This window comes from Gopherus evgoodei, chromosome 16, assembly GCF_007399415.2.
Source record: "Gopherus evgoodei ecotype Sinaloan lineage chromosome 16, rGopEvg1_v1.p, whole genome shotgun sequence".
NCBI classification, from domain to species: domain Eukaryota; kingdom Metazoa; phylum Chordata; order Testudines; family Testudinidae; genus Gopherus; species Gopherus evgoodei.
The window spans coordinates 13,848,918-13,875,464 of record NC_044337.1 but is presented as its reverse complement, the minus strand read 5'-3'; the positions used below and the strand labels follow the sequence as shown (position 1 = coordinate 13,875,464).

The following is a 26,547-nucleotide window of genomic DNA, read 5'->3' as shown; positions in this document are numbered from 1 at the left end:
TTATGGTGCTAGGCATATAAGCCAGCCTGTTAATACTGCCCCTAGGATTGATTCTGACCAGTTAATGCTTTGGAGTACTGACTTCATTTCCTCTTTGCACAGTTCCTTCAGTATCCCTGGTGACAGGGGGCAAAGGAGAAAGTTGCAGACTTGATTTTCTGTGCTCTGAAGAATTCCTATTCTCCCCATCACCAGGATCTGTAGATGCTAGGGTTGCACAGGAGGGGGTTAAAATCACAGGGATCCCATCCTGAGATGTTACAGGGTTTGCTTAGTTCCATATGTTTGTCAAATGTTGCTCTTAACGGACAGTTAGGGTTTTTTTCTTTCTACTTTAAATTTAAATTTAAATCTACTTTAAATTTAAGAGGATTTTAAAAATTTGGTTTCTGACTGAAGATAGTGCGGATTTTTGTTCCCCTGCCTCTCCAGTCTCTTATCTCTTCCTTTCAGGCAATAAGGGGGAATGCAATAGACCGTCATCTGCTAGGCATGAAGCTTCAGGCCATTGAGGATCTAGTGAGCATGCCGGAACTGTTCATGGATACAGCCTATGCCGTTGCCATGCACTTCAACCTCTCAACCAGCCAGGTAAGAAGTGGCTGACCAATGTGAGAGTGCTGCGATCATTCTTTCTCCCTTTCTTCTCCACATTCCTCCACCACCCCCTTCCTTTAGGAACTGCTCTGCATAGGTGCCATAGGAATCTAGCCCCACAACAAACTGAGCTGGACCTTTAAAGAGGTCGTGAGGTGAATCTGAAGACTATGACTTTACAATTGCTAGAGCCATTCTAACAGATTATCTTCTTCACCACAGGCTGGACACTGCATTGCCAGGTAGATGCCAAGTGCTTGTGGTAATGAGGAGGCCCTGCCAGCACAATGTAACAGCAGCAGTATTGCATGAGGCTTATTGTCCTTATGAGTCTACTTCAGTGGATAACTGCTCCTCCGCAAGTCTCTTCAGAGGGTGATAGGAAGCACTAGCACAGTGCTGGGGAATAGCAGAAACAATTGGTTTATCTGTTTGTTTATAAAGCATCCACAGTGTGTACTAGAAGCTGAACAGATGGGTCTGAATATCATGCCCCTGCCCTGAAGAACTTACCTGGGGTGTTAGTTGGGAGTAGTCAACAGCTTTTGTGATCTTCTGCCTCTTTTTGTTTGTTTCCCACCGTAGGTCCCAGCAAAGACAGATTGTGTGATGTGCTTTGGTCCAGTGGTTCCAGATGGCTATGGAGTCTGCTATAACCCCATGGATGACCACATCAACTTTGCAATGTCGGCGTACAACAGCTGTGCCGAAACCAATGCAGCCCGCCTGGCACATTACCTGGAGAAGGCGCTACTGGACATGCGTCTCCTGCTCCAATCCACTCCCAAATCAAAATTGTAAAAAATGAACTTGCTTCACAGCTCCTAAGCTTTAGGAGCTGTTCAATGTGCACAAGAAGCTCCCAGCTCTCCAAAAACTGGGCAACAGGAGATGGGCTCCATTAGGAATCTAGAAGAGTACATGGCACACATCTCTCTGCAGAGAAGTTAAGGAGTGGTAATCTCCAGCTATCAGACCACAAAGTGAAAGGAAGCGTTGCCTTATTCCAAGCTAGAACTGACAGAGATCTTTCCCACAATGTGCAAAGTGCACCCTTCTTCCCTTGAAGAGATGCTGGAGCAACATCTTTTTGATTGAATTTACAGTGGAAAGAACATAGAAAGCACATTCACCCCATCCTTCACTCTTCAGCCACTAGGTGGAGTATTCTCCTGGCTGAGTAGGTCTGGGGCCACTTGGATCTTCCTGCTGTCTCAGGCTTTTTAGGGTTGGAAATATCTCTTTTGGGCTATGCTATGCCTCCTGAAGTGATGTCATCAGTGCCATTGAACTTTGGGGTGGGGGGATAAATGCCATAAATTGGAGGAAATCCAGTGTTGTTAGGATGCATTGTGCTGCTTTTCTAGAAGTGTCTTCCTAACATAACCTTGCTAGGGGACTGGTCTTTGTGCACTTTCTACAGTTAGGAATGTTCCCTTTCCCATCCTTCTAACACCTGGGTCTTCCCTTTTTCTGCACTTTCTCCGCTAACTGTGAAACACCATTGCTACCGTTGGACTCACTTCCCCTACTCTGGCCTTTTTTTGTGTGTTTTAAACATAAAGTGATGGATTGCTGGCAGGTCTCCATCTCAGAGCTTCAGGCTCTTCAAGTGGAGCCTCTTTGGCTTTCTTGTGTTGCTTCTACTAAATTGATGCATTTTAATTGATTTCTTAAAAAATGTGCAGGCTCTGCTGGCCTTGACTTTATGCACTTAAATATTCTGTAGTGGGGAGGGATGATATAGACCTTGATGTTGTTTGCAGAACCTGTTCTCTTCATTCTGCCCCTTCTCTTTCAAATGGGGAAAAAAGGACGGGAACCATGTTGACCTTTATTACTTGCAAACTGAAATATCATGCACTGCTTTCTATGCTGCATTTATTTTAGTCTAAGGAGAAGGTGCTTAAGTAACTTAACGAGCCCTTCTAATCAAGTTTCCAAAAATGCCTCCGGACTGCATCGGTGATGTATGTTGGAATTGAAGGGAAACAAAGGCTGCAGAATGACACTTCTCCCCTGCCAAGATTGTGGTAGTAAAGAAAGCACAGGAGTCTACTCTAGGCTGTATAGACTATGTCAGTTCATTGCCCCCAACAACATCCTTTTCCATAGGAATCTGACAGCACTTCTTCAGCAGAACCTGGTTTCTTCTTGCCTTAATATTGTTTATACCCCTGGTGATTTATAATTTTGCTCTTTCGTGGAATATAGTTATGTCTGTGCTGGTTTGATTGAACCTTGAGAAAGGAAGGAATTATATATTTATAAATGTGCAATTTAAAAAATATTGTGACACAAGAAGAAAGGAATATAAAACCACCAATGTCTTTCCTAGGGCTGCATGTGAAACCATAGATCTACTGCCATTAGACAAGTGGGTGCGTTGTTTGCTCCCACCGATGCTATTCCTGCAGTGGAATAATGGTAGTTCTGCAAGCCCAGGCGTATGGGTACTGAACCAAGGAATAGCTTGAGTTTGTAGTCTGTTTTATCACATGAACACTTGTCCATATCACAAAGCCACCCAACCAGTAGGGTCATTGCTGCTCTTCTGGTGTTGGGCCTTGAGAGCATTCACAATCAAGGTGCCTTGGTAGAGGGGTGTGACCAATTTGAAGTACATTCATCCTACTATTATTGAAAACCTCTCTTTATGAGCACTTAGTCACCCCATCTAATTTTTTTTTATTGATGCAAACCTGCTCTGTTTTAAATTCAAATTCCACCCCCCAACTAAATAATACGGGGAAAGTTTTACTGAAACTCACCTGTACAGCTAATGATTGTCCAAACCGCCATTAAAAAATTTAAGTTTAAAAAATATTATAAATGGAATGAGATGGTTAGAAAGCAATGGGAGCATGAAACACAAAGCTCTGAGCACAAACACACCTGCTCTAGCTATCTGATTTTTCCACAATGAATGAGACTGAAAGTTACAAGAGGCCACCCAAAATCTTAATCACTATTAATATTTATTATATGTAATGAGTACTTCCATAACCATTTAAGAGACTGCAACCTTCTGGAATGAATTGGAATGGATAAGGTCTTGCTGGGATTTAAAAAACCACTACTTTTTATGGAGGCTTTTATTCTGGAAGAGATTCCTTTACTCAGAGACAAAGTAAACTTTTTTTCCCCTCCCTGTATGTAATAAGTCAATATAATGCCTGCTGATAACTGAGGTTACCCTACTGTGGTCTGTGGCCAGGGGGCCAAAGACCAAGTGCCTTCAACCACGGTATCGCTACATATTGGCATGTCTTCTTATTACAAGGCTAATTTGAGAAACTAAGAATTCTCTCTTTCCCCCCTTCAATAAGAGAGACAATCATTCAAAGGCGAGTGCCCACTGAAAAGGATGAGATGGAAGTGCACTCTGCTAATAATGGAAAACACAGGGGATGGGTCTGATTTTATTCTTAAGTCAGATCTAAAGCTGGAGATTGCATTGGCTTCAGTGGCATTTCTCCAGCTGTGGAGCTGAGGTCTTTACGTGCCATACATAGGGAAACACAAAAGATCCAGCTTGTGCATTCTCTCTTCAGAATTAACAGGGGAGCTGCTATATTACATTACAACTGTTTACAGGGTTTTCTCTTTTAAAAGTGTTTTTTCTCTTGCTGTGACCGGTTATTGTGAGTGCCAGATTTGTTTGTTTACTCTTTATTAGCTGGTCACTTGCCCAAGAAGTGTCCATGATCTTAAAGGCTATGTAAAAGTTATGAAGAAACTACTGATTTACTGAATAATTAGGGAAATATGTAGATTTATAATGTACAACTAAACTCTTGGAGCAGAGGTGTGGTTGATAGCACAGCCAGTGATTTTGCATGCTCTGCCAGTTAAATGCATTAAATGTTTTTTTTGATAATGTAATCAGTGTCCTGCAAGGATTGGTGATGTTCTTCCAACATAAATAATGAAAGTATAAATGTTGCCAGCAGGGTTGATTCTATGCAGAAAATGCCCTAGGTGTAAGTTTGATGATGATCTTTACCTAAGGATGTTCATTGAGAGTCACAGACCAATAGGTCGCATAGGAATTTATCATCTTCCATGGTAAGGGAGAAGAGCAAGAGATCAGGTACTTAGAAAGCAAGGATTAGTTCTCTCAGGGCAGTCATCTATCTTCCTTGCTCCTTTTCAATCCACCTAGCTAAAGGCAAGAGGCTATGTACCGACAAGTTGTCAGCTTCTAGCTGAAGTTTCTCTTATCGCCTAGGCTGCTCAACTTGGCCAAGAATGTACAAGGGCCCTTTCTAGGCATTTACTGCTATGTCAAACAATGTGCAGTGCTCTCAGGGATGGAAAAAGAAAGCAGACCGAAACCCAGTCTACATTTAAATCTTACATCAATATAGCTACAGCATACAGGCCTATGAAAAATCCACACCAATGAGAACCGTAGCTATGGTGACTTAACACCTTCTGTAGACGCAGCTAGAAAAATGGAAGAATGTGCCTATCAGTCATTTAGGTGGAGTTCCTATAGCAATCAGAAAAAATCCTTCCCTTGCTGTAGTCTGAATCTATGCTAGAGTTGCAGCACCACAGCTATGGTGCCATAACAGCCATAGTATAAATAGCCAGAGAAAGCAGATGGCAGGAACTGTGCTAGAGAAGTATACGGCTCTCTCCCTAATCGCAGGTTGCAGAGCACTGGCTTGATGGTTCTATGAAGTTGTAGGGTTTAATGCACTGTAGACAAACACTGCCATAGCCACACAGTATGTTAATCATTAGAAAATAAAGTAAACGTAGTTTTTAAGGTGACTTTTCCACTTCTCTAGGATGACAGGCTCTCTGGAAGAGCTGAGGGATGTGTTAATTAAATTTGAAGCAATTTACATTTTTTGCCTCATCTTTGGGAAAATGACTCAACTGCCCGCCCCCCCCCCCACACCACTTTAAAAAAAAAAAAAGTGAGGGAGAAGAATGGTGGTAAATCTTATTTACTTGGTGGTTAGAAGATAAAGAACCAATTAGTACTGCATTCCATGCTGGTACACTACCCTATTATCTAGCTAACTTAGATCCTTGCACTTCCTTTCCCCTCTCTCTCACCTCCCTGCGGCCTATTTTAATGAAATGGTTATGGGCCTGAGCTAATGCCTATTAAAGTCACAGCCCACAGCTCAAAAAGAGAGGGAGATTAGCCCAACCAAAGTGCTTTTATGAGAAATAAGAGAGTGCTATTGTTTTATGTGCAAATGCACTAGAAATCTCAGTGTGGAGAATTCATATTAGATCACTCCAATGAGTGCTCAGTTAGAGAAATTTATTGTAATAGACTAAAATTCCCCTAATCCTTAGTTTAAAAAAAATAAAACCTGCTGCTACAGAGAAAGATATTCAGTTTAGAACAAGTATGTGTTAAAAGGTTTTCATTCTTAATCACATTAAAAGGACACTCTTCCTGGGCCAAATTCTGGGATTGAGATAGACCAGGTTCTATAGCAACCAATTCATAACATTCACACTCACACACACATATATCATGGCAAGAGGAGTAGATGAAATCTTTAAAATGCTGTTTTCAAATTAAGGTGGCAGAAAAATACAGAGATGATCAGATATGAGCAAAATCACATCTTGCATCAGTACATACCAATGAGTTTTCTGTGAAGCCTCAGTAGCTTTTTTAATGGAAGCTAGTAAAACATGCAATAAGACATAGATGGGTATGCATAGTCACTATCCCTCTGTACAGGTGATGGTATCAGACAGATGCTAATGTCCTCCTCTTTGACACAGCTTGGTAGCTGTACTTGCTCTGGCCTTCCCTGTTATAAAACTTCAAGCCAATTGTACCGTGAATCTCTCCACCTTGTTGCTGAACTTCATTGTAATGTCTTGATTACAGGCTAAAAAGTGCAATGGAACAGTCTTTGCACAGCCATGAAGTACATTCAGGATGCACTGCTGACTCACTGTTAATATAGTCTTCTTAAAATATTTATCAGCCTATTGCAGAGGATCCAAGTACTGGCAGGGTTGAAGAGGCTGTCAGATATCCTATCACAGGGAAATGGTACCCAAGCATCTAGCAGCAGAACTTACTGTCCAGAACTCCACACTAAGGAAGTTCATCACTTGAAAAAACAGTCAAAATGAAAAAGGAAGGAGAAATTAAAGTCCTTACAGTATAAGGGCAAGATCCCTTAGGAGTTATGCATTCCAGGGAGCAGCTGCAGACTTTAGCAATAGTCTTGACTACTGCAGAATCCAAAACAAATCAGCATGACCCATGGAAATGTTTGCCAGGGTTAAAACGTACTGCCTCGTTTCAGCAGTAACCTGTGTTTGAATCTAACTGGGCTGTCCAAAAGTAATTCATGCAGTGCTAAAGCCAGGCATCAGCACTCATCAACTTTTTATAAAAATAAAAAGTTTACTGATGGCTGAAAAGCTCAATGGGAAGATTCATTATCAGAAAGAGGGTTTAGGGCAGAGACTGATCATATAAACTTTTAATATCAGTAAAAGCTTTTTTTAAAAATGACTTTGGGGTAATCCTTAAAAGCATGAGGTTGTGCCTTAACTAGCAGTTATTTCAACTTAATAGTGGTGTCCTTAATCAATAACAGAGTCTGGCTTAAGTTCAGCAACAGAAACTGTAGAGGTCCCAGCAGCTCTGGGATCATAAAAGTACAAAAGGAGGAGGGAGTGGAGGGATAGTTGTAATGTGTATATCAAGTTACTGACACCGAAAAAGAAGAGGGCCCGGGTAAAACCACCTGGCTAAATACACAACAGGAGCAGCAGTGGGGGAAAAAAAAAAAAAGTAGATTTTAGGTTTTCCTCTGTGTTTTAACCCCTTCCTCCCCCTCAGTGGTATCCGTGAAGGCTTGCGCACAGGAATGTCACTAGTGTTTAAAAGCAAATCTTTAGTAGTTTCTTTATATCCTTACAAAGTGCAGCAGGAATTGATTTTGCTCTCCCAACTGTTGCAGAAAGGAAAGAAATAACACTTCCCCTCCTGCCTAAGTCACCCTACATCCCCCACAAATTCAAACCCCTAAATTAGGCAAGACCTAATTTTGGTTTTGTCTTCTTCCAAATACACAATCAATGCATCATCCACCCCAAAAATAATAGTTCAATTAAAAAAAATAAATAAATAGTGTGTATATTTCATGCTGCAAAAAAATGTCACAAATGATTTTTTTTTTTTGGTTCTCCCTCCCCCAAACAAGCCATCAGGTATTTTCTCCCCCTTCCCGCAACTCAGACATGATGGTACATTCCAACTGGCAATGTGCATTTGTGTTATAAATGAGGTTCTGCTCCTTCACGGTCCCACATGCATCAGGGAGCATCCAGCTAGCTGCAAAAGCCAGAGCAAAGGCCTCCAGGCTTTGAGTATGGTCCCTGCCTGTTCCTTTGGTCCATCTGTGAAGACTCCTTGCTGCTTCCAGGTCTGTACAGGTCTCTACTCTTCTCCTTCTCCATTAATTCCTGCATTCTGTTCCCATGTCTTGAGTCACTGGAGCTTCGTACCTAGCTTGCGCTGTCTGTTTCTGCAATGAGAACATAGAGGTGGCAGAGTGAGGTAGATGTCACCAGGCATCATAGCACACTCAATGGATAAAGAGGTGGGAGGAATAAAATGAGCTGGATAGACCAGACCACCACATCCAATGTCAAGAGAGGTCATTCCTGCTTTTTACAGGCTCAGGGTCTGGAATAACCAGAGGATCTGTAGGTCACAACTAACGTGCATTAGCAAAGAGGTGTATGTGAGAGACCAGACGTGGTTACACAGTGGTTACCCTATTGTGACTCTCTTTTTATGGAATACCAAATTCACCTCACTCAGCACAAAATGGAGCCTTACCACTCCAGATGATTCTGCTCAAGTTATACATTTTACTGCATCCAGAGGGACCTTTTACAACACAGGTTGCAACATTTGGTTTCTCCCCTACTGTTACAGTCCCCTATGGCTTTGTGTTTGGAATCACTTTTTCCTGTTTTGAGCATTGGCCTGCTAAACCCAGGGTTGAGAGTTCAATCCTTGGGGGCGGGGCCACTTAGGGATCTGAGGCAAAAATCAGTACTTGGTCCTGCTAGTGAAGGCAGGGGGCTGGATTTGATGACCCTTTGGGGTCCCTTCCAGTTCTCTGAGATAGGTATATTTAACTATACACTCTATTAAAGTCAACCCACAATCTGGCCTCTTTTCACACTCTATACTACCCTGTCCATAAAAGCTACCCACATCAGCTACTTTAATTTTCATATATATAAATAAAATTACAACTGATACAGGTAAATAAACCATTACCCTATTGGTGCATGTAACAGCTTAGATACACCTCCCTGTGTGCAGAACCTCCTACCATCCTGCTTACCTTGCCTCTGCTCTGGTGACTGTGTATTCAAACCACAGGATGTTGGGAATGAGGCTGGTATCCCTGATTAAAAAGAACTCTGAAGCTGGCCTAAAATTATCAAGGTTTGGGGAAGAAAAAGAGGGTGAGAGAATTAAAACATTTTCTTTCCTAATTCCGATAAGCCCTGGAGGAAATAGTGTGAAATTTACCACTGCTACCCGCAAGGCAAATCTGGACAGGTTTTGTGTATTTAGAAAACAGCACTATATAATTCTACCAGGAAAAGTGCCATTTTTCCTCCCTTATTAGGAAGGTTTCTAGTCTAGTTAAATTTAACTAGGTTGCCATTTCATTTGATTCTCATTTTTTTGTTCGGTGTGGTAAAAGGAGAGCTGACCCATTGGACTCAGCCTTTCCATTACAGAGCATTTGGAGAAACAGACGGCGAAAATCAGGAAGCAGCAGTTCCTGGAGGTGCTACCTCATAACACTGGGCTCTCCTCTAGCACCTTTCTTTCAAGGATCTCAAAGTACTTTATGCACAATTATGCCTCACAATTCCTCCTCCCCCAAGAAGTAGAGAAGTATCCCCATTTTACAGATGGAGAAATAGTGGCACAAGTAAGTTAAAATGATTTTCTCATGGTCACACAGGGAATCAGTAAGAAGAGCAGGGAACAGAATCTAGCAGTCCCTATTCCCAGTCCTCTGATCTAACCTCTAGACCATTGGCAAAAACTGTGCACAGTTTAAACTACTTTACATGGGGGTTTGCATTCCTATAGAACATCATAACAATCATTTGGTTTCACAGACTGAAGTATCCCATGATTGGTTTTCTTACACCATATGGTATGAATTCTCTATCCCTGTGCAGGTTGACTAGGACTTTACTCCCTTGCAAGGGTGTCATGCTGCTCCAACTACCAGTTGGTTCAGCACATTTCAAGAGGTAAACACTGTTGTGGCCCCTTTTGTTGTACACTGAGTAAACCTGAGGCATACAGTGCAGGACAAGTATCTGGTTCTGCAGGAGGGTGAGGCCTTGGGAGTTTAAAACAAACACAGAATAGTATAAAAGGTTTTTACCATGCAGCTATCCTTGGGAACAAAGGAGTTAGGATCTCCTGCGTGAACACGAACCAGGCTATGGCCATGATGCTTCCTGCAACACCTCCGTATAAGACCTGGCTCCAGGTGTGGTAGAGCAGATAGACCCTTCAGATGAAACAAGAAAGGAGAATTACCAAAAAGTCAGGATTTCAGACAAAATAAAGGCATCACACAGTTGGTTACTGTGTTTTACAGGCCCCTGTAAAGGCCAGAGGAAGGTTATCTTCCAGATGTGAAACAGCCAAGTGGCACCTATTTAAAAGATATTGAATCATAAAAATGTAGACCTGGAAGGGACCTTGAGAGATCATGCAGCCCATCCTCCCATGCTGAGGCTTCCCCACATCCACTAATGGATAATCAGGAAACAACTTAGACCCTTCTGTGTACATAAATTTCTGTTTAGGAATATTCCTAAATCTGAGAAGCCCAATACCTAAAAAGGTGTCTGCATGTTTCCCACAGTAGGAGTTCAGACTGGCTGGGGGCCTGTTGCTGTTGGTTCCAGGAGAGAATTTTCCAGAGCCAGCCGCAGATCCTTCAGTAACTCTCCGAAGCCTGGATTTAAAAGGCTTTCAGAATATATAGTAATTTTCACTCCATGCATCTGAAGAATTGTTTTTTTTACCTACAAAAGCTTATGCCCAAATAAATCTGTTCGCTTTTAAGGTGCTACCGGACTCCCCATTGTTTTTGAGAATATATAGTGTGAAGGGAACTTGTTTTGTCATGGTTTTTGCTCACCTCAAATTTATCAGTATGAAGGCTCCATTGCTGCAGACAGCATACAGCTTTTTAGCTGGTAGTGGTCACAGCAGTAATGATCTGTTAGATTATCTTGGCACATAGACATTACTCACACAGACTAAGTCTGTTCATACTGCAAGATGATGGAAGCCAAACAATTGTGACTACATTTAGACTGACTCTACAAGATGTCATTTCAGTCAATACTAAATGCTTCACATGCTGCAGAAGATACTGGCCCATGACCTAGCTCAATGCTTTTCTGGATTAGTGCAGAAAAGGGATGAGGCAGACAAAATTACTCTGTCCATATCCTGGACATGGAGGCCAGAGACAATGGGGAGGGAAGCACTGGTCTTCAGTTTTGCAGATCCATGTGTGAAGACAGAGATGCAGGACTCGATGCAAGTCCCTCCTTGTCTATGACCAACTCTCTTCGCAATGATCCAGCCTCCACACAGTTGGGTTTGCAGTCATGGGGCCCCAGTGCAATCACATAAGCTTAAACCACCCATTGGACTGCAATTTTTGAAGTGACTATTGAGGGACATAAGTAGACCAGGAAAAAAAAAATCCAGAGAAAAAGAAAGAGCTCCCATTCTGAAGAGTCCCTGGCAACCCAGGACTCCCTCAGCACCTTGTATTTCCAGCACAGTTATCCAGAACTGAACCACAAATGGGGGAGGATAAAGTGCTGCCAAAAAACCACAAGGCCAAGGGTTAGTACATAGGAATAAGACAAATGGCTGCTCCATACCTACTATATGAGACTAGAAAGGCCACTGTGACAAGGCAGATGGATAGGACGTGTCGCCACAGTAAATCCAGAAACCTGGCATTGTTTGTTTGGTGCATTCTGGGTAAAAGGAAAGAGACAGGAGGAAAGCCATTAGTGCAGTGGAAAAGAGATGGTGATAGAGAGTGGAACACCCACCCCTCCAAATTACAGTGACCTAAGGAAGCCATAGCCCTCACTGATGTCATGGATAACCTCTTAACACTCCAGTGCTAATTTATCCAACTGCAGCTGCCAAGAGGATGCAAGGGAGAAAGCCCAACCCCAGTGTCCAGGTGTTAATGCAGATCACTACAAAGGGAGCTAATGTGCCCATAGTACCATTATGTCTAGTGTGGGAGGCGCACAGAGTGTATAAGCAACCATCATGCCTGAGAGCTCCTTATAGCTGCTCACTTGTGTTGGTTACAGTATAGGAGGGTTGTCTGGTCTCATCTGCTCCTCCATAATATAGAGCTGCAGGAGGTAGCCATAGCTGAGCAATGAGGACTTCAGAAGGAGAGTCCTACACCAGAGAATGCAAGCCTAGCACCAGGCAGCAGAGACAAACCATGAATGGGTCATGTGAGATGGCAGCAGGAATCACTGCAGAGGTTGCAGGGACAAACTCGCTAGAACAAGGGAGAATAGCCTCATGAGAAGATAGGGAGGAGGAGAGAAGAGCTACTTCCCCAATTGCATTCCAGCATGGATTTTGGCAGTCTCAGAATTCAGCATGATTCAAAAGCGACTGCGTCACCAGAGTCATATTCCGAAGGACTCATGCTACTGGGAGCAACGGCATCAGGGGACACCTTCCCCTCACTCCTGCCTTCCCCTCCCTAATCAACATTCTCAGGCAGTGGCAGAGCCCATAGTCCTATATTCAATCTGAGATGAACTCATTCCAGAGGGAATCCCACCCCACCACAACAGATTGCATAGGTCCTGGAATTCCTATAGGAAGGAAAGGCATGCCACCAGAAGGTAGCCACCAATGCCCCCCGAGGTCAAAAGTGTAAAACAGCCAAAACCTAATGAAGCAGCTTCACCTTAAATAAAGGAACAGGAACGAGTAAACAGAGAAAAACCACATGAACTGAGAGTGACTGGATGGCATCCCATATTTTGTAGTCACCGTTGAATGGGCTTCTGGGAAGAGAAGAAGAAACAGTACGCTCAATACAGAGCAGTAGCCTGAACACTTCAAAGATCCATCCAGGGCACAGTATTGGGGTGCATGTGTGAATTGACAATACATTTCTCTGATCAGCTGCACTGAAAGAGTCCCTTCCCAACCCCCATATGAACATGCAAACAAAACATACCAGACCTGAGACAAAACCACCCTTCAACCCAATTATCATCACCACAGTTCAAAGATAACTCACGTACCCGTTCTTTCCCCCAAGCCACCACGCCATACTTGCCTTCACAGGGCCGTGGCTCACGGATAATATTCTTTATTAGCCAGTTCACTCCTTCGTTGAATGCCAGCCCCCCTAAGAAAGATATCTGTGAAAGAGACAATTGTGTTAGCCTATGACTCTGCATCCATCTCTCAACTTCCTACTGTGTCATCTCAACGGCGATGCATCTCATTAAACCTTTGTGACGAATTTTCCTTAAAGGGACACAGTCAACTTAAAACAAAACAAAATCACCACTTTCTCTCTGACTTTTTTTTTAAACTACTACAGTTACAAGTAACACTTGAGATTACACTAAACAAAAGAGATTAGAAAGAATATTTTTCAGTCTATTTACTTTGTGCATTTGATAGCACTTCATATATATTCAGTTTCCACTGTTTGCAGGAGTCTTTCACAGAGCCACAGAAGGGACAATAATAATAAAAAATAAAAATAGAAAATATTGGCAGAGGGACTCCAAGAGTAGTGTCATAGCTGGAATTTTTTTTTTTAATTGTCTAGATTTTAAATTGACAATACGTTTTCAACTGTTTGCTGCAGACCAACAGAGGGAGCACATACGATGCTGTTGAAATGCTCTGCTTAAAAGGGCGGCTTTTTATTTTATTTTTCTCTTCAGTGAGAAATTTATCATCCTGAAGCTGTTCCCCACAAATTTCTAACATCTTTAAAGGCAAGGTACATTCTGGGCCTGGCCAGATTATAAAAACAGTAGCAATTTCCCTCTGTAGTCCAGAATACTCCTTCCCTCTTTTAGCCCTACCATCCTGGCCAAATTCCAATCTGCATAATCGTATTCTGCCTCCCTAAATTCCTCCTCCAGTTTCAAATAGTTATGGGATTTTTCACTTCCTGAGCTAAACTGTGGGTCAGTATACTGTGTGCTGCTAAAGAGCTGTCACACTCCAACCCAATGGTGGATCCTTTCTATAGGTAGAATTAGTAATCAGCATTAACACCAACGCTTGCTTAGTTGCTTACACTTTTATTACTAGCCCGTTTTCAATTGCTTAGAACTTTGCTGAACATTGGCCCGTCAGGCTTGTTCTCTGCTCAGGTTGCAGGTTTTGTTTTGAAATTTAAACGAACACAGATCAGCCATTTCAGAGAATGACACCGGGGGAGAAAGATAGGAAAAAAAACATGTTAACTTTGGCTCAATTAACTGTTTCTCTGACAAGTTCTAGCACCTCCACGTTTAGAGCAGGAAAGCGAGATCTGCCAGGGAATGGTTCTGGACTCAGAGAGAGGTACCTTTTGCTTTTTCTAGGAAAATCTACCAGTACATGGATGAGTTATAAGCCACCAGGCCTTGCCATTTACACAAGATCAGTAGAGAGTAGTAGCAATTTGCTGCTACAGTCTCATGAACATCCCATGTACTACAGCCCTACAGAGCATTTTTAACATGGTAACTGAACTGAGAACGCTCCCAGGCAGAGCTAGAGCTCTGGACAGGGGACAATGAGGCATCTGTCTACTGACCCTCTGGACTGAGCAAGAGGAGGAGATGCCTTCCCCAGTTTAGAGAAGCCGCATTCCTTCACAGTACCCATTCCTCATGGGCAGGTGCAGCAAGAGCTCCTCATTACGATTCAAGTTACTTTTACCATTGGAGGAAGGTGTTCTGGGCACCAATAGGACAGTATTAGTTTTAGTCTCAGATCTACTACCTGGTGCTTATAATTCTTTGCACTTCACAGGCTGCAAAATCAACATTAGAAAATGCCAAAATTAAGGTTGTTTATGCAACATTAATTCAGCCTCCTCGTTCATAGACTTTATGATACAGTCTTTAATTATGTCTTCACACATTGTTTGTTTTAGAGGATCCCTGCCTGCCTCATTCACTGCACAGGAGAGACGGTGAATGAGGCAGAGAGTTGCAAGAAGAGAAAAAAAAGATGTTATTCTGTGTTTCAGGCCTCCACTAGGCCCAGTACAGCTCGGTCTATTTCTGACTTCACAGTGGACTTTCTATCATAATAAATACAACCCGCTTGTGCATGCAAAGATTTCATGGAGAAATATCTTATTTTTGAATGCTTTACCTTGCAGCTGTAAAATAAAAATCTTAAAAGAATGTTAAACTGTAACACATATGTACAGGTCAAGTGCAGTGGCAGTTTAATACCTGGTGCTTCATCTGTTGAGGTACCATAACCTCCCCTACAAAGGGGATGGATGCAACAAGCCTTTTCCATCTCTATGATCTTTATTGTATTCTTATTTTTTTTTCTCTCTCCCCCCCCCCCCCCAAATAATACTTCTTATATACACATTATACAATCTCTCTCTCTCTCAGAAGGTCTCAGAACACTTACCTTACAATCTCTCTCTATGTAGAGAGCAAGTGAGAGATTGTAAAGTAAGTATCTTTGTGTGTGTCTATATTTATTTATTTAAGGATCTTCTGGGATGAAAGGCACCATATAAAGATAAGTGAAGCTGGATTCACAGTCCTAAAACTGTCTTCTATTTACAGAGCAGATACAACATAGGCAGTGGCAATGCAAGCTCCCACCATGCATGCCCCCTGCCAAAGTGATCCAATCTTCAGCAGGTATCACCTCTAGAACTGAAAGAAGGTTTCAGTCTTTATGACAGATTCTATCTTCAGTATTTCTGCTGACTGCTAAAATGGGGAGGTCAATTTGTGCCCAATTTGATTTTTTTTTCTATGATAAAGAAAACTGCCCATTAGAGATTGGACTGGAATTACCAATTCAGGTCACATAGGCTTCCAAGAAGCCTTTGGATTGTTATGACTTTCAGGGCTTGTCTACATCAGAAAGTTGCAGCGCTGGTGAGGGAGTTACAGCGCTGCAACTTAGGAGGTGTACACATCTGCAGGGCACCACCAGCGCTGCAACTCCCTGTTTGCAGTGCTGGCTGTACTCCCGTTTTGTCTCGGGTGTAGAGGATCCAGTGCTGGTGATCCAGCGCTGGTAATCAAGTATAGACACTTACCAGCGCTTTTCTTGACCTCCGTGGAATAAGCAGGTATCCCAGCATACCTGAGGAAGCCTCTGGTAATCAAGCTGGTCTCCTTCCCCGGCTTGCTCTCGCGTTCCCCGAACCCCCGTGCAAGCAGGTCTCCTTCCCTGCGGTTTGCAGGGTGGTTCGGGGAACGCGAGAGCAAACCGCGGCGAAGCTGGTCTCCTTCCCCGGTTTGCTCTCGCGTTCCCCGAACAAGCAGGTCTCCTTCCCTGCGGTTTGCAGGGTGGTTCGGGGAACGCGAGAGCAAACCACAGCGAAGCTGGTCTCCTTTCCCGGTTTGCTCTCTCGTTCCCCGAACCCCGAGCAAGCAGGTCTCCTTCCCTGCGGTTTGCAGGGTGGTTCCGGGAACGCGAGAGCAAACCGCGGCGAAGCTGGTCTCCTTTCCCGGTTTGCTCTCTCGTTCCCCGAACCCCCGAGCAAGCAGGTCTCCTTCCCTGCGGTTTGCAGGGTGGTTCGGGGAACGCGAGAGCAAACCGCAGCGAAGCTGGTCTCCTTTCCCGGTTTGCTCTCGCGTTCCCCGAACCCCCCTTGAAGCCGCCCAACAGCAGTGTGGCCACATCTAACACCACTTGCAGCGCTGGTTGCTGTAAGTGTGGCCACTCTGCAGCGCTGGCCCTATACAGCTGTACTAATACAGCTGTAACAACCAGCGCTGCAAAATTTTAGATGTAGACATGGCCTCAGTAGCTACTTCCTTGGGCAGCAATCACACTAGTAACCTAGAGGTTTATTACCAATCATCTGAGTTCCCATGACAGTGTTGCTTTATACAAACATAGCAATATCAGAAACCTGATGTCATAATCCTACTACTGACTCCATTTCACCTGTTTGTTTGCAAAAGGCAAATATTATGAATGGCTTGTAATCCCTTGTATGGAAAGTATTCAGCCATCCCATCCTAGCTACTTGACAGGACAAACAGCAGAGACCTTGAGGCATGATGTATCACAAAAAGACTAGCTTCTGGTCAGGAGAGAAGTGGGAGTCACTCCTACTCTTGCTGTTTCACATACAGAGATGAAATGGGCTTTGCAGGCACACACAGCCTGATTTCCAGAGGTCCTGAATACTCAACATCAGATAGACATGTGGGCGCTCACACTCCCAAAAATCTGACCCTTAACGACTAAGATGACCAGCAAGGCTGCCTCTTATTGAAACTGGCATCAACGTCAGTGATCTTCACAGATTAATGCAAACATACAGCACCAAGACAATGACATGGGGAAACCCATTTAGAAAAGAATCTGAAAAATAAAATCACAAACATTGGGTAATAAAGCTTTACAACCTCTTGGGGAGAAAAACAAAACAAATACAAGAATCACTTCGTCCTCCATCAAGATTCAGCCAATCTTAGACAGATGTCTTACAGAACAAGGCAACACGACAAACAGCTGAGACGAAGTGAAGAATATTGTATTCACCTGCCACCAGAGGGACAATTTAGAGAGGCCGAACATAATTATCCAGACTGAAATTACCAGCAGTATACTGGCTTAACATCTCCTCATTTTACAAAAAGTATCAGTGACCACAAGTGATCAGGATCCATGTTTACATCTCATCCAACAGACAGCACCTTCATCAGCACAACACTTCCAGAGGGGAAAGTGCATCCCACAGAATTACAAATACCATCTCCTGCAGGATATGAGGTATTCTTCCTATTCCTGTATCTCCCGTTCATCCTGCATGACCCTGCTTAGCCCAAGATCTCATAGGATCACAGCACAAGACAGAAATAATAATAATATTAAAGTCCCACTTTAGTTTCTCACAAAGAGAGGCAGAAAATTTGCAACAGTCACTGAAATGTATGGCATGTCTGGTCCAGGAATTCAGGGAAGGGACACTATAGGGCAAGACAGGGCAGTGAACTAAGGCCTGACAGTAATTCAAGGGTATCACAATTAATTGCGATTTCCTCTAGGCGAAGAGGTCACATTTGTTATGGTAGCTCTGTAATGGCAAATCTCTCCTGCCTTCGCCTCCCTTCTCACGTCTCCTGCCATGTGAAGTACCTGGGGTGGAAAGAGGAAGACTCACCGTATGAAGCTCTCTCTTGAATATGATGAGTGTAACAAAGCCGACTATGATGAAAATTGGACAGAGACTCAAGTAGGCTAAGAGCTGACCAGAGAAATCACCTGAGGAAGCAAACGAGAGAAACAAATCAGCCTGCATTTTGTGTGTGCTTGCCAGCCACAGACACTGCCATTTGCTAGTGCTTCAGAGCTCACTGTCAGCAAAGGTGTGAGTTCACCAGATGAATGGCCTAGCATTACATGGCAGATCCAGGCTCCCTTCCTTGGACTCTGCATTTCATCCCAAGTGCTAGCAGGGACTGAAGGTGCTGAAGAGCAAGAAGAGTGGTAGGTATTAGCTTCAGGATTGGGACCGGAGGGAAAACGAAATGAGCTTAGCATAATTCAACTGCAATTTCTGTCCGCCAGCTTACAGCATGTATTAAGAGGCTGAGAAGTTTCCCACCTAGACAGCCTCCCATAGCTAGAGTTGGGAAGCTGCATTACAGAATCTCACAGAAGAAAACAAAGCCTCTCAAGAGCCATCTGTAATGGCTTCGGATAGAACCGATCGTGGTAGACAATTGTCAGAGGTGAAAAATGGCAATACATGGTACACACTATCTGACTCAGTCCAAATCACCCTTGCCTACTGCCAAAGCACCACATCTTTGTTCACTTAAAAGAACACGTGGTCCCCACGAACTCTTTTGGAAAAGGTAAGCCTAGGCTCAAAGCAAACAGGAAAGTTCCAAAGTCATTTTACTCCAAGATCAGCTTCTCACCACAAGAGGAGTTTTTCCATTTATTTTTAATAGAAGATATTGTAAAAGACATAAATCAGCAGCATCATTTGAAGATGCCAGTCATCATTGCAGATTCAATATGAAATTCACAGAGGAAAAGACATCCCAAAAGGCTTTGCTACACTGGAGATATTTTTAAAGGAGGACTGGTATCAGCTGAATGAAGAAAGGGTCAAAGCCATTCTATGCTAATCTCCAAAGGACAGCAAGATCCTTCCTATCTCATCACATGGCCACAGAAGGATCAATCCCCATCACTAAGCACCTGATCCCTCCTGCCCACCTGTTAAGAAAAGAGAATATTTCTGCATGACTAAATACCTGATTCCTTCCTAAATCAGTTTCACTTCCTTCCACTGTATAATAAAGAACGTTTTCCCCAACACACTCTAATTGCCTCATATTGAGCTGAACAGCATTTGCCATGATGAACTTTAACTTCAATCCCTGAAGGAAAGTATTCTCACTGTTACAAAATTCACATTGCTGGGTGTATTGCCAGATGGTTGTTCAGTCACCTCAGACACACAGTGCATACTCCCTTCCCATGGCCGGCTCTGTGTCACTTACAACGGGGAAACACCAAGAGCATCAAAACCAAGAGAATGGGCTGAAGAGTTTCATTCTGCAAAACCAATGGGAACTTGGAGTTAATTGCAGAAGAACCCTAAAAAAAAGTTTTGTTTCGATTTAACATGGGGTCCCTTAATAGATCTTTGGCTCACTGACCTTGAACAGTCATTAACATCAATGCAAAGTGGGTTTCAAATGCTACCAGATCAGAATGATAATTTTTTATGCCCACTTTGCACTGGTGTAAGTGACACCACAAGGTCTGAGTGACTCCACAAGGTGCCAGAAAACAGAGAATCAGGCTCCTTACATCTAAACATCAAGAACTACATAAATGCAAGAGGAACTCCACCTTAAGTGACTGTTAACGTCATATGCGTTCAGACTGGACAACCAAAATTGTACTGAAGGCCTGGGTATGCTTTCAAGTAGTCTCAATTCAAGGATTATCTATTAGAGATGGTTTCTAGTTCAGGGATCATTGTTTATCAAAGCATTCACTTTGCTAATCTGTAGTATATATAAATTTTAAAAATTTGGTTAGACTAAAATACTGTAAAATTAATTTAAAAAATAAAATTGTGGACAATTTTTACTTTGTTTTCTGAAGAGGGACTATATTTCTCCCATAGATGGTGTAAGAATGTCTTTACAAGCAGCTGGTCTTAGATAAAGTCACACTGGATACAAAGTAGAACTACAGAGAGCATAACAAAGATTCCACCAATATCATACAGTAGAACCAATACGGCAAGTCAACTAGTCAGCAATGGCTGGTGACCTGGGGAAGAACCTGAGGTCAAAATCCATGAACCAGTGCCTCAAACACAGAATGCTGTATAGATGTATAACAGGGATCATTTACTCAGGTAATCTGAATCCTGTTTGAAAAACTTGTTCAGCACTTGGAACTAGGGCTGTCAAGCGATTAAAAAAATAATCACGCTTAATCATGCTGTTAAACAATACTAGAATACCATTTATTTAAATATTTTTGGATGTTTTCTACATTTTCAAACAAATCGATTTCAATTACGACACAGAATACAAAGTGTACAGTGCTCGCTTTATATTTATTTTTGTTACAAATATTTGCACTGTAAAACAAAATTGTATTTTTCAATTCACCTAATACAAATACTGTAGTACAATCTCTTTATCATGAAAGTTGAACTTACAAGTGTAGAATTATGTACACAAAAAACCGCATTCAAAAAACAAAACAATGTAAAATTTTAGAGCCTACAAGTCCACTCAGTTCTACTTCTTGTTCAGCCAATCACTCAAACAAGTTTTTTTAAATTTGCAGGAGATAATGCTGCCCACTTCTTGTTTACAATGTCACCTGAAAGTGACAACAGGCATTCGCATGGCATTGTTGTAGCTGGTGTCGCAACATATTTACGTGCCAGATGTGCTAAAGCAGTGGTCCCCAATCTTTTTGGCTGGCAGGTGCCAGCCGAAGGACCACTGCGGCGGTCAAGCACCCGCTGAAATGCCGCCGAATTTCAGCGGCATTTCAGCAGCGATGCCTCTCGATGACGTCACTTGCCATCGACAAGCAACGTCATCGAGAGGCGTCCCCGCCGAAATTTGGGAGCAACGCCTCTCAATGACATCACTTGTCGGCGACAAGCGTCGTCATCAAGAGGCATCCCAGCCAAAATGCCACTGCGGCATTTCAGCAGGTGCTCTCCCAGGGGCCAGGATGTGGGCGCATTAAGATGCCCCCACAGGCGCCATGGTGTTGGGGATCCCTGCACTAAAGATTCATATGTCCCTTCATGCTTCAACCACTATTCCAGAGGACATACATCCATGCTCATAATGGATTCTGCTCGATAACAATCGATAACAGTGTGGACCAACGCATGTTTATTTTTTCATTATCTGAGTAAGATGCCACCAGAAGAAGGTTAATTTTCTTTTTTGGTGGTTTGGGTTCTGTAGTTTCTGCATTGGAGTGTTGCTCTTTTAAGACTTCTGAAAGCATGCTCCACTCCTCATTCCTCTCACATTTTGGAAGGCACGTCAGATTCTTAAACCTTCGGACGAGTGCTGCAGCTATCTTCAGAAATCTGATATTTGGAACATTCTTTGTGTTGTGTCAAATTTGCAGTGAAAGCGTTCTTAAATCAAACAACGTATGCTGGGTCATCATCCGAGACTATCATAACACAAAATATTTGGCAGAATGCAGGTAAAATGGTGGATGAGGAGACATATAATTCTCCTTCAAGGAGTTCAGTCACAAACTCTTTTTTTTGTTATTTTTTTTTAATTAAAACAAGCATCATCAGCATGGAAGCATGTCCTCTGGAATGGTGGTCCAAGCATGAAGAGGCATGTGAATGTTTAGCATACCTGGCTTGTAAATACCTTGCAATGCTGGCTACAAAAGTGCCATGTGAACGCCTGTTCTCATTTTTAGGTGACACTGTAAATAAGCAGGCAGCATTATCTCCCGTAAATATAAACAAACTTGTTTCTCTTAGCGATTGGCTGAACAAGAAGTAGGACTGAGTGGACTTTTAGGCGCTATAAAGTTTTACATTGTTTTGTTATTTAGTGCAGTTATGTAACAAAAAAATAAATCTATATTTGTAATTTGCACTTTCACAATAAAGAGATTGCACTACAGTATTAGTATGAGGTGAACTGAAAAATACTATTTCGTTTGTCATTTTTACAGTGCAAATATTCGTAACCAATAGTAATATAAATTTAACACTGTACACTTTGTTTTCTGTGTTGTAATTGAAATCAATATATTTGCAAATGTAGAAAAACATCCAAAAATATTTAATAAATTTCAATTGGTATTCTATTGTTTAACAGTGCGAGTAAAACTGTGATTAAATTTTTTAATCATGATTAATTTTTTTAGTTAATTGCGTGAGTTAACTGAGATTAATCGACAGATGTACTTGGAACAGAGCAGTGCTATCATATATTAAACACTATTAATACCAGTAGGGTTCTAGCAGAGCCATATTCTAAAGCCATACTACAGAGTAGACTATGTAGGTGGATAGGTACCTAAGTAGTGATGTGTTGACTGTGAGTGATTGTTTCTTGCCTGGCTCTCAGGAAAACGACCCTGCCTGTCAACACTGGTCAAGCAAACCATGCTAGAAACCTGCTAGCAATAACGTATTCACTAGTTTAGTAGATGGTTGTAGCTAGTGCAGCTCTGATCCAACGGCGGAAAGGGCATTAAATCTTCGATGGATAATGCACTGGGAGCAGAAGGGGAATCTGAGAAAACAGGGCCAGCTATATTTTCAAGTTTTAGAAGTGGCACAAGTAGATAATATATTATCTATTCTTACAGAAGTTTATTCCCAGGGAAAAATTAATAAGCGGCTAAAAAATTAAGGGCTTTCATGGACCTGGTTTAAAAACAAGATTGTGCAACTATTTTTTAGTTTCCTCACTCCCCAAACCTCTAAAAGCTTAAAAGGGATGGTGTAAGGTTGATAAGAACGATTCCATGAAAAACAAAAAATTCAGTATTAAGTTTTATTTTAACTCAAACATTCCCTAGAGCATTTTGGGCTCAAGAAACAGAAGATGAAACTGACTACTTTATTTTAAGTTATCCAAAATGCAAATGGATGAAGCAGCAGTCATGGTGAAAAGCACATTAAATTTTCTACATTAGCCTCTGGCTATGTTTATATATTTATTTTAAAGTATGATTTTTACCCAGCATCCCCTTTGGCACTGACTGGAAAGATGTGAGGTTTACCACTTAAGCATAACCTGAATGTAATGTGAAAATATGAATTAATGGCACTGTTACCACATCCTATCACGGGGTCTTGTTTTACCGCTGTCACCACTGTTTCCTATAGAAATGTCTATTTGTGGCAGTGCTGTTTATCACACAAACTTGCGGAAAAAGAAGCAACCACAGACATAGAATCATAGAATACGAGGGTTGGAAGGGACCTCAGAAGCTCATCTAGTCCAACCCCCTGCTCAAAGCAGGACCAATCCCCTGACAGATTTTTGCCCCAGATCCCTAAATGGCCTCCTCAAGGATTGAACTCACAACGCTAGGTGTAGCAGGCCAATGCTTAAACCACTGAGCTATCCCTCCACCCACGGTTGGTTACATGATATGAATATGTTCTACTCCATCAATACTTTCTACACTGATGGAAAAATGCATGAAGTGTTGTCATGTGTCTTATTTTTCATTAGACTGTCCATATCCTGCCAGTACAACTTGCAGGACATTAAGGACAGGCTCAAGCTATCTTTGAGGATGATGTGGCATGACAAGGTTCACATCACATCATGACACATTTCCGCTGGAAAACCAAGCTTAAAGCACTAAGATATGAAAGAAGCATTGGCTCTGAAGAGCTACAGTCCCAGCAGAAGTCACAATAAAGAACAGTGGAAGAAAAAACAAAAACATTCTTATAGAACATACAGTCAGCTAGTTAAGTAGCAACAACTAAGTGCTAAACAACTATATTTTTACATTTTTAAAAACTATATTTTAAAATTTCTGCACATATGCAGAACCCTTTGCTTATATGCCTCGTTTACTGATACATACTAACTTTGTTAGTGCCAGCGCCACCTAAACATGTTTAGCTTCTCAAAGTCTAGAATTTTTAAAAGGGTACTACGCAAAGAAACTAGCAAAATTCTCCATATTTCTTTAAGAACAAGAGTTGCTATGCCACATCTTTCTATATCAAGGTCAATTTCTCAAAACAGAGCCTCTTACGGACACCTCCCTTCATTTTTCTTAAAGAAACGAGAAGTCAGAGATCCTTAAAAATCCCAGTTGTCCTGAAGAAAAACATGCTCATATAATACCAACAGACTCTGGTCGTCAGTGGGCAGGATCGAACCTGGGACCTCTGGAGCTTAGTCCATGAGCCTCTGCTGCATGAGGTAAAAGCCAATTGGCTGTTAGCTAAGGGCAGACTCAGTCTCTAAGTGGTCTCGGTGCCACTAGAAGGGACAGAGCACCACACCCAGAAGGTGTGTGAGTTACACTTACATGCACACATACCAGAAACTTAATGTTTCTCCAGTGGAATTCACCCTGCAGACATTAAATCCCTTAACAGGACAGATAGAATTTCAAGGTTCCAGGACTATAAGTGAAAGTGATATTGGGACAGTATTAAGACAAGCTTGAAAAAAAAAGATCTGCTTTAATACAATGAGAATAGCTGCTGAGTTATGTCTCACCATTATGTTTCTGTGTTGTTTATTTCGCCTTCCTGAATGCTGGATTTTACATTTATTAGTAATAATTCTTTGGTGCTTGCAGCCACCACTGCTCCTATCTCTCCAGGCCTCTTTGCAGTTTTCTTCTGTCACAGTGTGTTTGCTACTTCTCCAAATTAGATGCGGAGAATGATCACTCCTGAATTACACCAAAGGAACACTCAACAAAGACTTGGAGCAGCTACGCCAGGGGTAGAGAAAGGCTGTTTGGTCAAAAAGTTCCCTCTGGAAACTCTGGACTGGATTTCAAAACCAGGGAGCATCATTTTTTGGCAACTGAAAAACAGGATGGCAGCAGGTCTCCCACCACATTAAAGGTCTCCTAAGAGGAGAGATTTTAAGGACCATTGCCACAGTGCATCAGACCACTGGGTCTTCAGGAAGAATTTTAGGGGAAAATATAATTACTAACATTAGAATTTCACCATGTCATGCAAGCTAAAACTCCATCACCAAGAATAAACGAAGAAACAAACAAACTCCAACACCACGAGAAGTGCTGTTTAGAGAATTTCAAAGTACCAACCCAACCTGCCCTTGCTAGCTGGAGAGACTAGTATCATCATAACACAAAATAGGCTGGACGGCAAGCATGCAATGTCAAAAGACAATATGGAGTCCGGTGGCACCAGACTCCTTGTTGTTTTTGTGGATACAGACTAACACCCCCTGATAAAAGACAATATGGGATCGCACTGAATCACAATGATGCAACAGCTGGGAAAGGATCTGTCCTGCAAGGTTAACCGCTATTGAAGGGACTTTGACAGCTGCCCTTCTAAGTACTACTCAAGTCCCCAAATCAAGCCCTGTAAAAAAGTTTCCATGCAAGGAGCCCAGAGGTTGTAATCTGCACATCTCCGCGCAGGGAATGCTATCATCTGACCAAAGATCAACACCTCCAAAAATACAGGCTGCTTACACAGTCCTGCCTACCTAGAACCCACTAAAAATAATCCTGAAAACTATTTCAGGACCAGGACAACATCACTGCAGCATCACAAAACAACAATGCTTTCAGTCATGACAGCATTTCATCAGGATGCCACGAGAACAAGTCACTACAACATCATGGGGATATGACAGTTCAATGCTGCAACACAGCAATGCAAGGTGACATGTGTACCATGTTGTGAGATGGCAGCATAACATGGGGACAATTTGCATCCCAGCATCTCTGTGCCACTAAGGCAACTCTACACCATGGCAGCTCAGAACACAACCAGACAGTAAGGGAGAACAGTGGCACAGTGATGTCATGACACAGTAATACTGTGAAGTGATGCTGGAACCTCCTGTTGTGAGAGGAGAGGTGCACCCTTGGCGTTAGCACCTGGCAGTGACAGCGTAATGAAGAATAAGGAGAAGCCACTGTAATGAGATGGCAAAGCAGCAACGCGGAGGGGTGACATGGCGACACACTTCAAGGCAGTGACACGTCATGATCCCCAGGAGCCTGCTGCAGTGGGGCTGAGGCAGGTCCCCTGAGACCCCGTCACCTCCATGCACTCAGCAGCCCCTGAAGCTAGAAGTCCAGAGCCTGGGATGAGCACATGCGCAATATAGAGCACAGAGGGATCACTATCTGGTAGTAGTCCGGCAGCACCAGTGCGCATGCGCGTCCCTAGGGCCCTGAGCTGTTGTTCAATGGCTCACTATTTGGCAGCTGCCACCCCGGCGCTGGGACCCCAATCACCCTGAGCTGAGAGCTCCACACTCTCATGGAACCGGGACCACGGAAGAGACTATAGAGGTATTCAAGCGAGCTTTACCTGCAAGATACTCGACATGGGTGAGAGACACCGGCCGCCAGGGAGCAGGGAGCGAGCACTCTCCGATTGCGGCCATTTTACCCGGATACCGGGTCGG

The 26,547-nt window shown here is 42.6% G+C and overlaps 2 protein-coding genes across 4 annotated transcripts in view; one reads left to right on the top strand and one right to left on the bottom strand.

Moving 5' to 3' along the window:
• CRAT (carnitine O-acetyltransferase) overlaps positions 1-7,373 on the top strand; it is a 25,524-nt gene extending 18,151 nt beyond the window's left edge. For both annotated transcript variants that reach the window (XM_030535229.1, XM_030535230.1), the window contains exons 13-14: positions 454-591; positions 1,183-7,373. In XM_030535229.1, the coding sequence (XP_030391089.1) occupies positions 454-591; positions 1,183-1,398 (354 nt within the window). In that variant the 3' untranslated portion in view covers positions 1,399-7,373. The remainder of the gene's footprint in view (positions 1-453; positions 592-1,182) is intronic.
• On the bottom strand, positions 3,742-26,547 carry DOLPP1 (dolichyldiphosphatase 1). Of its 2 annotated transcripts, XM_030535231.1 has the most exons (8): positions 26,451-26,547; positions 18,063-18,163; positions 13,008-13,092; positions 12,630-12,729; positions 11,560-11,658; positions 10,032-10,160; positions 8,961-9,050; positions 3,742-8,126 (listed from the first exon to the last, which is right to left on the bottom strand). In XM_030535231.1, exons 1-8 carry the CDS (start codon positions 26,524-26,526, stop codon positions 8,090-8,092), a joined length of 717 nt encoding a protein of 238 aa, XP_030391091.1. In that variant the 5' UTR covers positions 26,527-26,547; the 3' UTR covers positions 3,742-8,089. The 2 variants fall into 2 exon arrangements, with proteins under 2 accessions (XP_030391091.1, XP_030391092.1); XM_030535232.1 differs by lacking the exon at positions 18,063-18,163 and having other exon boundaries at positions 26,451-26,531.

Bases quoted from the DNA above. Each gene is read 5' to 3' on its own strand.
- DOLPP1 (XM_030535231.1), bottom strand. From the start codon at position 26,526: ATGGCCGCAATCGGAGAGTGCTCGCTCCCTGCTCCCTGGCGGCCGGTG. The intron at 13,093-18,062 runs GTGAGTCTTCCT...TCTCTTTCACAG, and splicing joins TCAAGAGAGAGCTTCATACG to ATATCTTTCTTAGGGGGGCT. The intron at 10,161-11,559 runs GTATGGAGCAGC...TTTCATCTGAAG, and splicing joins TTTCTAGTCTCATATAGTAG to GGTCTATCTGCTCTACCACA.